Below are 13,788 nucleotides of genomic sequence, written 5' to 3'. Positions count from 1 at the left end.
TACACAGGGAGTAAGGAAACCAGGATTTGGAATCTGGAGAGGGTACTAGAGAAAGGAAGCCCAGAAAAAGGACGAGGGCAGCCAAGCCAGCTGCTGGGAAACGACACGCTACAACCTCCCGCTGAGTCACGCAGGGGCTTTCTTAATCAGAAGCCTCCGAAAGTCGAGCTTGCAGTTTGCGCAGCGCCGTCAGCACGCCGCGTGCATGCCAGCCACCAGCGCTCAGCCCCTGGACGAGCGCGCACGAGGAGTGACCTGCTTTCACGTCCCACAGTCGCTCTTCCTGCCTCCCTCCAGCAAACGCTCCGGCTGTTCGCAGGCAGATCACAGAGGAAGAGGCCGTGGCGAACGCGGAGCCTTTCTGCACTGCACACACCGCGCCGGCTGCCGTGACGTTCCCACCAGAGGCTCTTTAGCCCCGGGCTTTGTAGCACTCTTGGTTTTATTTATTCAGGTTCAGCAGACTCACAAGATGAAAGCGAGACGAAGGAGTGTTTTATTAAGAAAGAGTCCATCATTATTTTTAAAAAAAGAAAAACAATCATTTCTGCCCTCCTTGAGAAAGATGTGAGGGTTCTCAGTCCGGATGCTCCTCCGAGCACGAGGCCCATGCACGCTCCTCCTACGCAGTAACCCCAGAGCTTTTGTCTCAAGCCTCACTGCAGAAGAGACAGCTCAAACTGATTTTTCTTTCACCAGAGCTACCTTGGTCACGATGGGGAGGAGGAGGCTTGGCAAAGCTCAGTCTCCTTTACTCTGCTTCTCTTCACCTGGCTAAACGCCTCTTGTTCCTAAGGGAAGACCCGGCTCGCCTTGCGCTCAGCCATCACCTTTCTGCAAAAACGCCGCTCTGTGCAGCAGGGCTGAAACACAAGAGGTCAAACCCTTACAGAGGGGGAACGCAGCAGCCAGATCTCTGCCTGGAAAGGCTTTCGCTCGGTCCGAGTCACGCAAGGCAGAAATCCCTTCAGCTCCTGGTAGGAAAAGGAGAGGTGTCAGAAGAGAGAGCGGCTGTGGAAGAGTGGGGTGTGTTACAGATCCATCGCTTCTTCTTCCACGGCTTTGTCCTGAGACTGCACATACTTCTCCTGCACTGCAAGCGTGCTGATAACGCAGTAATTAAGGAAAACAAGGGGCTGGGCTCAAACACTCCCTTCTGCAAGGAGCTCTTAACGTTCTCAGCGAGGAACCAGCCCCACATTAGCCTGGAGGCTGGCAGGAAGGCGCAGTACTGGCAGCAGCACGCAGCACCCGAGTTATTTCTGGCTCTGGCTGATCCCAGACCTGACAAGTACAGGAGAATCGATTGTATGGTTTGGATGAGGTGGAATGAACCAGTCCAAGCGAGTGTGAGAGAGAGGAAAGTTGTCAAAAGATTCCTCCCACACTCACAGTATCAATTAGCAACAAACACGGTGGCTCTGGTGCGGACAACTGTCTGCTGCGCCCCGCGACGTATCTACACACCGATCACCACCGCGTCAGGCGACGTGAGCAACAACCGGGGCCTGCAAACCGCCAGCCCCACCTCCAGCCTCTCCTCAGAGAGGAGTTAAAACTCAGCACAGCAGAGGATCGGTGGGGAAGGATACGAAGTGAAGTGGAAATCAGCTCCCACCGCTGCTGACATCAAAGCTTCCAGGCTCCTGTGCTCCTGGTCTCCGAAGGAATAGCCGTTGGCTTTGTCCACCGCCTGCATCACCTGCCGCATGCTCTCCTTGTCCTGAAAGGGAGGGAGGTGACTCACAGAGGGTCTGCTCCTTCCCCAGAGGCAAGAGCTCGTGCTGGGCTTTACCACGGATTTTCTCCGAGGCTCTGGGGCACCCACCCAGCACCCAAATCCCTGCGGACGCTGCTGGCCTCCCCGAGCCCAGAGGGGCCACAGGAGAACCCCGGGCACCCGCTGTGCAGCCCGAGCACGTGGTGGGCTGACACGCGGTGGGCTGACACCCTCCACCCTCCCCACCTCTTGTCTCAGCCCATTTGCCTCTGTTGACACTTCTGCAAACTACCAGATGAACATTTTCAGCCCTTCCTCCCAAATGTGTACCTCCCGGTCTTCTAATTATTTTGCGCTCCCCAATTTAACAACGTTTTAGGTAATGTTTTGCTCAGATTTGAAATGCAGGCACAGAAGAGTTGAGTGAAGGGGGAGTCTGAACTCCCCTCCCCAGGACACAAGGCCCACATCGCCCCAAGCTCACGGGCCTTTTCTTTTCCTTCGGCTGCCGCCGATCATTGACGAGGCTGGGTATCTTTCGCTCCTCCAGCCCCGAGTCTCCTCACAGCCGAGGTTTTCAGCCCTCGCGGCTCTAAGCAGATGTAACCTGGCTGCCACCAGACACGCTGCCCGCATACCCAGCCCTCCCTGTTCTCCCTGCCCCACTCCTCCTGCTGCATCACCTGGACGTTGAGCGGGACGAAGGACACCAGGCTGTAGTCCTCGATCACCTCCACCAGCTTCTCATTGAGGCGGCGGTAATTTCTGAAGAAGGGGTCAGCAGCTAAATGGTCAACCAAGTATGAGAGGTCCAGGACCTCTGTGTAATAATCCAGGTTGAAAGCTGTGGGGAAAACCAAAAAGCAATTTGTAACTGAAGGCGATTTGTAAATATTGGGGCTTCCCTGGCCACAATGTGCCACTGAGAAGCTGGTGAGATCTCCCCCGGTTCCCCCACCACCTCCCAGCCCAAGCAGCTAATCTGCACCCAAACCCCCAGCCCAATTCCGCGCGCCACTCTCGCCAAGGCTCTTACCCAGTTTGCCGTACTGCTCGATCAGGTCCATCTTGGAGAGGACGTTGACGTGGGGCAGCTCCACGTGCAGCATGGTGGAGAGCGAGGTGCAGAGCACGGAGATGAACTTGCCGGGGTCCGTGCAGTAGTGCGAATCCACCAAATGCACCGCAGCCAGCTGGAGAGCAACGGCACAAAGGGACAGCGCAAGGTCAGAGCCGTGACGAGCGCACCCCCCGGCTTTTGGGACAGTCCGAGGAGCGACAACCTGTTCAGGCCTGGCTATAACCACACAGACCCCCCCAGAGGGAAAGTTACCACCTGCCTTCTGGCTCCTGCGTATAAAACACGCCCAGATACGAGTGCACGTATACGTATCAGCGTATATCGCCATGCTCACACCCAGGGAGCAGCTGGGACTCGGGACCCAGGGTGCTGGTGCACAGAAATGGCTGTGGGCAGGGATATGAGGCGCTGAACTCCACCGGCAGCACTGAAAGACACTTCAACCTGCAACCGCCCTCCCTCTTCTTGGGGTTTCTTTCTTCCACGCTTGTCTGAACTCTCCAGGGTTTTTAGGGGTGGGAGCTGGGGCTGACTCTCCTTCTGAAGGACACGGCTGCCCCCAGATTTCCACCTTCCCCACGGGAAGGCTCACGCACGGCGTACGCTCCGGAGCAGCAACTGCAGCACACCATGCGCTGCTGGGAGAGCCGATTGTTGTGCGGTTTGAAATAACAATTAATAATCGAATTAATGAGCAGTTCGATTCCCTGTGTTTTGTGCAGCCGTAACGCTGTGGTCCGAGATCCCTGCTAAGTTACTGCCTGTTACACAACGTTACCCCAAGTCAGGGCTCTACAGCCAAGTGTGGCTGAGTCACAGTTACGCTTCTGCAGCAAAAAAAAAAAAAAAAAGCCAGCTTAAAGCTCACAGGCAGGTGTAAGCACTCCAGCAAGCACCAAAACAGCAGCGTAACTATCTTTTTTTAGTAACTGCAATTTCATATACATTGATTTGAATAAAAATCATCTCTGGTGTGCAGATTCCCAGTGACATTCTCAAGCAAATGAACTCGCCCTTCTTGCTCACACCACACATGGTTCGCACATTCACGGTTTGGCCCAAACGCAAACCAAATGCAACGTAAGCGAGTTCGCTCGGTTACGGGACTCTTCTCACCTGCGCTGCCTCATTTGCATCTTCCATTGTGCAAGAAAGCAGAGAGCACGTACCACACCGCGCAGAGCGATCCGCCTTGGCCGCAGCAGAGCCAGGTACGGCCTGAGATGGCGCCTGGATTTTTCACAGCACGGCGCGAAGGGCCCCCCGCTCGCCCAGCGCACATCTAACTCCCCGCTCTGAAACACAGCGCCCGCTCAGATCAAACACGCAAGGTCTGTGGAGAGGACCCTAGAGCAGAGCAAGCGTGTGAGGAAGGAATCCATGCTTCTGCTCACGATAATCCCACTGCAGTAAATGCCCTGAACGAGCCACTCTTGCCAATCCCTCCAAGCATAAAATGGGACAAAATTCCCCTCCTCCCCTGATAAAGCGGTTTCACATGGAAGGCCAAACAGGTTGGTAAAGAAAACAGCCACCAGCACCCCGAACTGTGGTGTACAGCTTCCCAGCCCCTTGCAGAAGCACGCGGGGTGCCAGGCGCCGATCCCAGCTCCCTCCGGAGCCCCAGACCTACCCTGAGATTCCACTTGGCCAACTGCGCGAAGACGTTCTTCAGGGCATCGTGGTGGGTGTAGAGCTCCACCTGCCCCGGGCAGTCAAACAGATAGTAGTGACCCCTGAGCGCCGCCAGCTTCTCCTGCAGCCAGTCGAAGTTGGCCTCCAGATACTCCATGCAGTAGATCAACCCCCCGTTGGGTCCCAGCTTCAAGTTCTCCATCACGTCGGGCAGGGTGATGAGCTCAGCGATGTCCACGGCGCACTGGTAGGGCATGGAGTCGTTGGCGGGGTCCAGGTTCACCACCGTCACCTTGCGCCCGATCCTGCCCAGGAACTCCCGCATGGCGTGGCAGTAGGTCGTCTTCCCGGAGCCCGGAGGCCCGATCACCACCTGGCCAAAAGCCAGCGAGCTCCCCTTGCTGCCCTCAGACATGTTGGCTCATTGCCTTCTCCTTCAGTCAAGTGAGAAAAGAAAAGCTCCTCTTTACCATTTTATCTGCGTTTCTACGAATGAGGAATAAATCTGAGGAAGGGAAAGGGCCGTTGTGAAAGTGCTGCCTCCCGTCGCTCCTTGCCGGGGCAGACATTCCCCTGCTACCCCCCAGCTGGCGATGCCATGACTGGAAACCAGTGTCAACCCGCACGAGATGCACGGGGCTGCAGCTGCGGGACGCAGATCCCTACGGCTGCCTGTGGGCAGGGTGAGTTTTACCCTGCTCGGGTCCTTCCTGATGTGGCAGCGCTCACACGTTCCCTCCCTCACCCCAGCATGTCCCCCTCTCCGTTTCTGCATCTCCTCGTGTCCCTTTTCTCCTTCGTGTCCCCTCTCCTTCCCACACAACCCCCCTATTCCCGCTCCCCATACATCCTCCCTTCTCCCCATGCCATTGCCCACACTCCTCCTCCCACCCCACATCCCCTCTCTCCCAACATCCCACATCTCTCCCCGTCCTTCCACGTTCCCTCTTTCTCCATCCCGCTTCCTGGCCTGCATTCCCTCTTCTCTCCCACCCACCCCTTTGCCCCGTGCCCCTCACCCGCCCATGACCCTCCTTCCCCCACGGCCCCTCTTCTCCCCATGTCCCCCCCACCTCCTTCCCTCCACGTTTCCCTTTCCCCCCAGGTCTCCCCTTTTGCCTGCACCCCCATTTATCCCCATATCCCCCTCCCGCTTCCCTGCCCCCATGTCCCCTCCTCTCCCCTACGACCCCCGCTGCCCCAGGCCCCTCCCGCTTCCCTGTCCCCCAGGTCCCTTCTTCCCCCCCTACGACCCCCGTTCCCCCAGGCCCCTCTTCTCCCCCACATCCCCCCTCCTTGCCCAGGTCCCTCCGTCCCTCACGACCCCCCACTCTCCCCGCTAGAGCCCCCCCCCCCCACGCCCGGTCCCGGTAGGCCGCTCACCCCTTGCCGCCACCGGTGCCCCCCGGCGCTGGGTCCGGGTCGCCGCGGGCCCCAAAGCGCCGCGTTCCGGGGGAAGAACGGTCGGCCGCCACCATAGCGCCCCCTGGTGGGGGGAGGAACGCGCAGCTTTTTCCCCTCCTTCGCCGGGACTCGAACCCGAGACCCCGAGCTCCGGGTCGCGGGTTCGAGTCCCGGCCCCGGCACTTGTCCGCCCAGCGCAACCCCAGCTCCGTCTCCAAAAGAGGGGAAATGACCCCCTGCGTTCCCCGCCCCGACACAGCGACAGCCTTAAGGAAGGTGCAGGGAGCCAAGCGGGCACCTGCCAGCATTCACCAGTTCACATTTAACCCTCCAGTACCGGGTCACTGGGACAAAGGCTCTCCCCCTCCCAAAGGTAAAAAAAAAAAAAAAAAAAAAGAGTGCCTGCGTCAGGAAAATGGAGGCAGAGCACGTCGGAGAGCTGTGGAAGGAAGCACCCGCTACGCCCAACCGCAGGGAAACGCCTCCCGCAGAATTCCTCTGGAGGCTGCCAGGACGAGTCTTTCATCCCGAGTTTCTCCCAGGAGTGTGGGATCGTCACGCCCAAGCAACGCGACGCTGCGGGCCAGCTGCGAGCTTTTTTTTTTGCAGGACAGTTACAGTTCCATGGCTGGCCCTGTCTGTACTTGTCCTTCCCTGGGTCTCAGGCAGCCGTGAACCATGAGCTGGGGATTTTTAGGCTGACCTAGCACACAAGCTGGGGTGATCCAGCCAACAATATCGGCTTTAAACCGCCAGTCCTTCCCCGTTCCCACTGAACGAACGGGACCAGCACTATTTCTCCTCATTTGAATGGTTCCATCAGGGGAAAAAAAACAAACGAAGCGTTCTTTGTTACAAGTCTATATTTCTTACAAAAATAAATATATGAACTCCCTGCTCCAGACTCAAGACCAGGAGCCAGCCTGTGCTCGACAGGAGCAGAACCAGCACAAAGCTCTGCGACAGTCCCCGCTCAGCGTGACTGGGCGCCGAAACTCTCCAGAGCGCCGTGTGACGCCCGGACAAACGCCATGTCCTGCCTGTACTTCATGGCAGTGAGCGGCTGGCGCCTGAGCAGCTGGTCACCGCTGTCCTTCGGGTCAGGGTCATCGTAGACGGTCGAGATGAGGATGGGAGTGTCCCGCCGGGGCTTCTTCACCCTGCTGAAAGCTGGCAGTTTCTCCCCGTGGTACCTAAAGGGAAGTGGGAAATGTTTGGTCCAACATCGCTGAGGCAGCGGGACACCCCTGGGCATCCCAGGGGAGAAGCGGATTGACAGAGGGCAAAAGGGATTCTTGGCGTATTCCTGGCTGCGAGATTGCTCTAGAACAAGAGCCAGCCCTCACGGGGAAACGCAGCACCGCACAAAGCCTCCAGAAACCCCGCAGAGAAGGCAGGGCTGGGGCGCACAGCTACACTTGGTCACTTGGGCTTTTCCCACCAGAACGCCGGAGCACAGGTGGCCCTCAAGCCCCGAGCACGGCTCTCCCTCTGCATCTGAGCGCTGCACGAACCCACAAACAGTTCCAGTCCCGCTCTAACACCATAAGCTCCTCTAAGGAGCACTGGACCATCAGGAAGAGCAGCGTACTGAGCTCTGGAGCGCTCCGCAGGCCCTGCCATCAGCTGCGCAGAGAACAGCAGATCCCTGGGACAGCCTTACAGCTCTGGTTCGCGCTCCACTCCTCTTGCGGCCTGTCAGCTGCTGCGTCAGGCCAGGGAGCCCGGGCAGAGGCTGCGAACACGGCTGGCAGGGCCGGGGTGGGTACTTACCCCAGCCCCCTTTTGCATCTGGGATTCTGCCCCTCGTTGTCCAGAGCTTCGGCCATTCCGGAGTTGCTGCTCCCCAGCCCCAGCCCCTCCGTCCAGCCCTGCTGCTCCAGCACCTTCCTGCCAAAGCCCTGGGAGAGAGGGGGGAAAAAAAAAACATCACAGAGTTGCTGGACAAAGCCCACCCTCATCTTCCCAGAACATTCTGCTCTCCTCCCCCTAACCCACACCCTCTGGGCATCGCCACCACAGCCCTTCCTTCCTGCCCCGGCCCCTCCGGAGCAGGTACCCGCGCTCACCTTGGTGTGTCGCTCGAAGGTGCCAATCCGCTGCCCTGAAACAGACCCATCCTCCAAGCCGTCCCGGAGTCGCTGTTCCAGCCACATCCGGACCGAGTCCCGAGCATCCTTATCACCTCCATCTAGGGAAAAAGAAGCAAGAGTCAGAGCAGCAGAGCTCAGGAAAGCTGTTCCCTACCGGCATTTCCCCCAGAGCACCACGCAACGAGGAGGCAGAACCTGTTCTTTTTGGCAACTCTTACAGCCAGACAAGAAAAACGTTGTTTCAAGTACACCGATGTCTCGGACGCTTTCAAAGGATGACAGAGACAAAGCGTTCCCTGCCGCAGAAATTCTGCGGGGTCAGAATTTCCCAATCTCCCCGATTTCCCGGGGCCGGGGGGTGGTGTTCAGCCCAGATACCTTTGTCATAGTAGACGCTCATGTCCACATCCCAGTCGTCTGCAGTCTGCTCATCAAAGTCTGCCAAGAGAAGGAAAGCACCAGTTTGGGTGAAGGAGTGGAAGTCGGACACAGAAGAGCTGTTTGCCGGTGGCCCAGCTCCCCGTTTTCTCTAACAAAACGGGAAGGAAAGGGTATTAGGGTCTCCACAAACCACAGCGCTCACACGACAGGCTGCCAGTAGGACCACTGGGGTCTCTGGCGACTGGAGTGAGCCACTGCAGGTTTTGTGATCAAGGGAAGGTTTAAAAAGTGATGGCAGGATGTTCTTGTCTGGGGCTGAACTGGAACGCTTGTACGGGGCTATACCGGCTTTACCTGCGGGGCTGGGCCCCCCAGCTCGTGGTGGCTGGCTCGGGGCTCAGCGACACGAACCCCAGCGTTACCTCCGTTCTGCTCCTGCCAGTACTGAGCATCCGTGTAGAACACCAGGCCGGAGCCGCCTTTCTCCCACTTCAGTTCGATCTCCTCCTCGAAGAGCCGCTCCTCCAGGCGGTCCTGCTTGGTGACGTCCTCGTGCAGGGCCTCGTGCCGCTCCCACTCCTCGCAGGTGTCATTGTCCTGCAAAGGAGCCCGTGAAAGGCGGGCGACACCAACAGCACGCGGCCCCCTCCCCGTTTCCCGGAGCCTCGCGGCCCGTCACGCCTTCCCTACGGAACAGCTTTGTCGACAGAGCCCGTCCCAGCCTGCTGCGTTCAGGCACTAACACGACTGGCGCCGATGACCTCATTCCCCTGACTAATGCCATCTTCAGAGTCAGCAGACAGAAGCGGTGAAAAATACCGCATCACGCCCACTCCGCGGCACGCTTTCAGCAGCACAGCCGGTCCGGGCCGCAAAGATGCCCATTTAAGGAGCAGGTGTGTTGTAGGTAAAGTCAGCACTAGCGACAAATTAATTCCGCTCAAGTTGATCCCTAAAGAGATTGGGTGGATTCCAGAGAAGCAGCTCGCTGGCACAGACACAGCTCAGACTGACAGCTTTACTGGTGCCTGCCCAGTTCTGGGCAGAGCCCTCCGTGGAAGGCATTAACCAACGAAGGCACAGCCAAAAGAACGAGCGGGGATCCAGGAAACAGCCTGTGAGAAACAGCTAGAGGAGCCTGTTTAGTCTGGCGAAGAAAAGACTGAATAAAAAGTTTGTAAAGGAGGGAACAAAGCATTCTCTGTGTCCACTGTTGCTAGGAGAAGCTAATGGGATAAAAGTGCAGCCAAGGTTTGGCATCTAAGCTAATTCTGGCACAGCAAAGAACGGGAACGGCTTGCCTCGGATGGCGCTGCCTCCGCAACGACAGAGCTTTGGGAGAACAGGCCAGACAGGCGCCTGGCGGGGGGGCAGCGAGATCGCCTCCGGAAAGCCTCTGCAGCGTACTTTTCTAGGAGTCTTTGTCACGAAAGCCATTCTTCTCAGAACAACTAACTTCAATCACAGGAGCGTCCAAGGTCAACCACTTGTACAGCCCTGCGTGTCGTTTCCAACGCACGGACACGCTCCCAAATCTCCGCTCACCTCATTTACAGGCAACAGCAGAGCCGGGCCAATCCGCCACGCAGCAGGGCAGAGATCTGCTCCCGCAGCAGCGGCCTCCGCCCGCGCTCGCTCCTCTGGACCAAATCTTTTGGGCTCAACCCCGACCAAACCCTTTGGGCTCAACCCCTACAACCAGCTCGATTTGGACAAGCAGCTTTGGAGGTGTTAACGCCCACACTGTTCATGTGCCAAGGGGCTCAGCGCACCGTGAAGGGGACAACTGTTACTTTAACAGCACTTTTAGGCAAGTGACTTACACAATACAATTAAAAGGTTAAAAACGAGCTCTGAGAGAGCTGCATTGGCCCTCCCAGCTGTCATGGCTAATCGTAGACTTGGTGCTAGAAAAATCCACTTACATCATCCGAGTGCGACTCCTCTTCCTCCTCCTCCTGCCCCTTCTCATCTTCCTCAGCAGTGACTGGGCGAGCCGCCTCAGATCTTGCCGCAGGCTCCTCTTCCTGTGTGATCTCATCCCCCGCAGCAGTGTAAACTCTTTCTTCTTCTATAACTGTCTCAGTGTCCTGGTATTCAAAAGGCACATTCCCATACCTACGGGATGAGCCTGTCTTTGGAAAATCCAGCTGCAATTTCTTGATAACCCAGGGAGGGAGCCTGCAGGCCCGGATCAGCTCCAGAAAAACTTTCAGGGGGGTGCCCACGTTCCCATAAGGCATGAAGGAAGGGGGGTTGAACTCGGGCAGCTGCTTCCAGTCGGCTTCTGCAACAGATTCGCCTGCAGCTACCTTCTCCCCGCCGTAGGGAAACGTTTCCATGCCTGGAGGAAAGAAGAAATGGTTTTGTGGGGGAACACAACAAAATCACAGCCCTCCCAGGCAGGAGGGGGATGAGCAGACCCCAAAAGCACTCTTCTTGCCTCGTAATGGATTTAAGGCATTAAGGAAATTCCGTGAAGGGTTTTAAGCACCCAGTTCTCTCAGTCTGGCTGCTGGGACCCGCAGGGGTAGGAATCGGTGCCCAACGGGTCCTCCGGATTCTTCCGGGCCCGTGAGGGGAGGCCCAGCCCGGCCCCCGCGGTGCCCGCTCGTACCTGTCCCGGGGCTGAGACGGACTCTGTGGATGAGGCAGCGGCCGGGCAGCGAGGCGCCGCCGGGCCCGACCCAGCGCTTGCCCGAGTACATGCGGACGAGGCGGCGGGCGCGGCCGGGCTTCACGGCCACCAAGCAGGAGCAAGTGCGCGGCGGCGGCGCCGCGGCCTCCTCGCCGCCGCCGCCCGCCGGCGGGCGCTCGGGGCGGTGGCGGTAGTGGAAGCAGATGAAGCCGCCGGCCTCCACGAACTGGCTGAAGTAGGCGCGGAGCTGGGCGGAGCGCAGCGCGGCCGGGATGCCGCTCACCAGGCAGTAGCGGGCGGCGGCGCCGCCGCCATTACCGGCGCTACAGCCGGGCGCCGCCATCTTGGCGCAGCGGGACGGCGGCGCGTCACGGCCGCCGGGCGCGCGGTGATGACGTCGCCTCCCTCAGCGCAGAGCGAGCGCCACCTGGTGGCGGGGGGGGGGGGGGGGGCGGGGAGCGCGCTGCAGCCGGGCGGGGGCCGCGGGGGCTGGGGGTGGCCTGGGCACGGGGAGGGGGGGCGCGGACCCTGGGGTGGCCAGGCTGTGGGAAGGGGGTTACAGGCCATGGGGGTGGCCTGGGCACGGGGAGGGGGGGGCGCGGGCCCTGGGGTGGCCAGGCCATCGGGGGGGTCACAGGCCATGGGGGTGGCCAGGTCATGGGGAGGTCACAGGCCCTGGGGTGGCCAGGCCATGGGGGGGGTCACAGGCCCTGGGGGTGGCCAGGCCATGGGGGGGTCACAGGCCCTGGGGTGGCCAGGCCATGGGGGGGTCACAGGCCATGGGGGTGGCCAGGCCCCAGTGGGGGTCACAGGCCCTGGGGTGGCCAGGTCATGGGGGGGTCACAGGCCCTGGGGTGGCCAGGCCATGGGGGGGGTCACAGGCCCTGGGGGTGGCCAGGCCCCAGTGGGGGTCACAGGCCCTGGGGTGGCCAGGCCATGGGGGGGTCACAGGCCATGGGGGTGGCCAGGTCATGGGGGGGTCACAGGCCCTGGGGTGGCCAGGTCATGGGGGGGGTCACAGGCCCTGGGGGTGGCCAGGCCATGGGGGGGTCACAGGCCCTGGGGGTGGCCAGGTCATGGGGAGGTCACAGGCCCTGGGGGTGGCCAGGCCATGGGGGGGTCACAGGCCATGGGGGTGGCCAGGCCCCTATCAAGGTCACAGGCCCTGGGGGTGGCCAGGCCGAATTCGTGCCACGCACCCTGGGCGCTGGGAGCGGCCAGCCCCCCCCACCGCGCAGCACAGGCCGGTTGCGAGGGGTCCTGGCCTTGTCCTCCTGTTGAAGTCCCAGTGCTGCGCGCGTCCCACGACGGAGGGGTGGCCCTGCGGTGACAGACCTGCCTCGCGGGGGGGCGGGGGTGCCACGTCGGACAGGTGAGCCCACAGCGATTCCCTGTCCCCAGGGGCTGGTGGGACCGGCGGCAGGCCCCCGCGCCGGGGCGTCTGCGTGCCCGCTTGGGGGTAACTCCGGCAGCGGGGCTGTTCGGCGTCCCGCGTGCCGTGACTCACGCGCGCGTCGCCGGGCTGCGCGGCTCCGGGTTGCCCGTGGCTGGCGTGGCCTGTGGAAATCATCCGGTGACTCACGCGCTCCCTTCCCCGTGGAAAACGGCCGTCACGGGGCTGAGATCACCTCGGAAGCCGCCCGTCGCCGTTCGGCGGCCGCGGTGAGAGGTGGCGGGGCAGACTGACGCAGCAGTCCTTCCTCCCACCGGCTGCGGGCTGACGTTCGAGGCGTTTCCCTGGGTTGGGAGCGCGACGGGGGCACAGGGAGGCTTCGTGCGGCTTTACCCGACACCTCGGCGGGGTTGGGCACGGCCAACGGGACGGCGTCTGTGCGCCCGCGGGCGGCTGCGAGCGCGTCCGGGCGAGTCAGAGCGCCCGGCTCCCGCATCGCCGCCGGGCGGGGAGCCCTGGGGGCGAGGCTCGGCGCCCGGAGAAAGGCGCGTCGCGCGGACGGGCTGCGATTCCGCTGCCTCTGAATTTCTGTCCGCTGGGCCCGCTGAGGGTTTTCCCGCTGTTCGTCGGACGGCGGCGATCACCGTGCGTCCGCATCGCAGCGCTCCCTCGCGATGGCGAGGCAGGCGGATTTTCGCGGAAAGCCCCTTTTCATTTCGCACCGAGCCCGCAGCCGGGTTTTCTAACCCCCTAAAAATTTAACGCCGTCTCTAAAAGTCACCACCGTGTTCCAAAATGTAAAACGTTTTATTAAAAAAAAAATAATTTACTGCATCTCCTATACAAACTGCGAGAACGTTGACTTATAAAATACTGACATCTAACTCGTGGCAGAAGCCGCGGGCGGGAGGAGGGAGCTTTTCCCGGCGTGCCACCCGTGCCGCCGGCTGCAGCTCCGGCGAGGGGCGCTTGGTTCTACCGCTAAAGCCGCTCCGCTCGTCTCCGCAGCGTTCACTCACCGTCGCGCAAACGGAGGTCAGCCCGCAGCCCAGGGCGAGACAATTTAAGGAAAGGGAGGAGGGGTGAATCTGCACAGGCTGGAAGATGGAATACTCCGGCTTTTTCCCTCGTGGTGCCTGAGGGAAGGTCCTTCACGAACGTTCCTAAGATTTTGAGCACAACAGGCAGACCAAGACTTCCCCCAGGCCTAATTCCGTAACGTTTGCGCTCAGGAAGCCATCCCGCGTTACTCAGCATGCCCGAACCCCCAGAATGAAGCTGTTAGCCGAGGACAAACCTCGTCGCTTGCGGTTACCAGCAAAACGCGCACCGATTTCCACGGGACCCAGGATTCATCGGGTAAAAACCGGAGCCGGGCTCTAAGCCGACCCGCTCCGGGGCCCGGCCAGCCGGCTGAGCCGTCCCTGCGGCGAAGAGACCCGC

The 13,788-nt window shown here is 60.4% G+C and overlaps 2 protein-coding genes across 2 annotated transcripts; both read right to left on the bottom strand.

Moving 5' to 3' along the window:
* Positions 1 to 473: 473 nt before the first annotated feature.
* On the bottom strand, positions 474 to 5,164 carry GPN2 (GPN-loop GTPase 2). The gene is made up of 5 exons (XM_010120598.2): positions 4,435 to 5,164; positions 2,757 to 2,913; positions 2,404 to 2,564; positions 1,593 to 1,723; positions 474 to 1,104 (listed from the first exon to the last, which is right to left on the bottom strand). Exons 1-5 carry the CDS (start codon positions 4,849 to 4,851, stop codon positions 1,032 to 1,034), a joined length of 939 nt encoding a protein of 312 aa, XP_010118900.2. The 5' UTR covers positions 4,852 to 5,164; the 3' UTR covers positions 474 to 1,031.
* A 1,280-nt stretch (positions 5,165 to 6,444) lies between these two features.
* GPATCH3 (G-patch domain containing 3) lies at positions 6,445 to 11,295 on the bottom strand. The gene is made up of 7 exons (XM_010124115.2): positions 10,932 to 11,295; positions 10,240 to 10,658; positions 8,737 to 8,911; positions 8,312 to 8,371; positions 7,910 to 8,031; positions 7,614 to 7,741; positions 6,445 to 7,033 (listed from the first exon to the last, which is right to left on the bottom strand). Exons 1-7 carry the CDS (start codon positions 11,293 to 11,295, stop codon positions 6,814 to 6,816), a joined length of 1,488 nt encoding a protein of 495 aa, XP_010122417.2. The 3' UTR covers positions 6,445 to 6,813.
* Between the last annotated feature and the right edge of the window lie 2,493 nt (positions 11,296 to 13,788).

This window comes from Chlamydotis macqueenii, chromosome 22 (genome assembly GCF_036417535.1).
Source record: "Chlamydotis macqueenii isolate bChlMac1 chromosome 22, bChlMac1.mat, whole genome shotgun sequence".
NCBI lineage: Eukaryota > Metazoa > Chordata > Aves > Otidiformes > Otididae > Chlamydotis > Chlamydotis macqueenii.
Note: the sequence above shows the minus strand (reverse complement) of the source record. Positions and strands in the feature narration are given on the sequence as shown.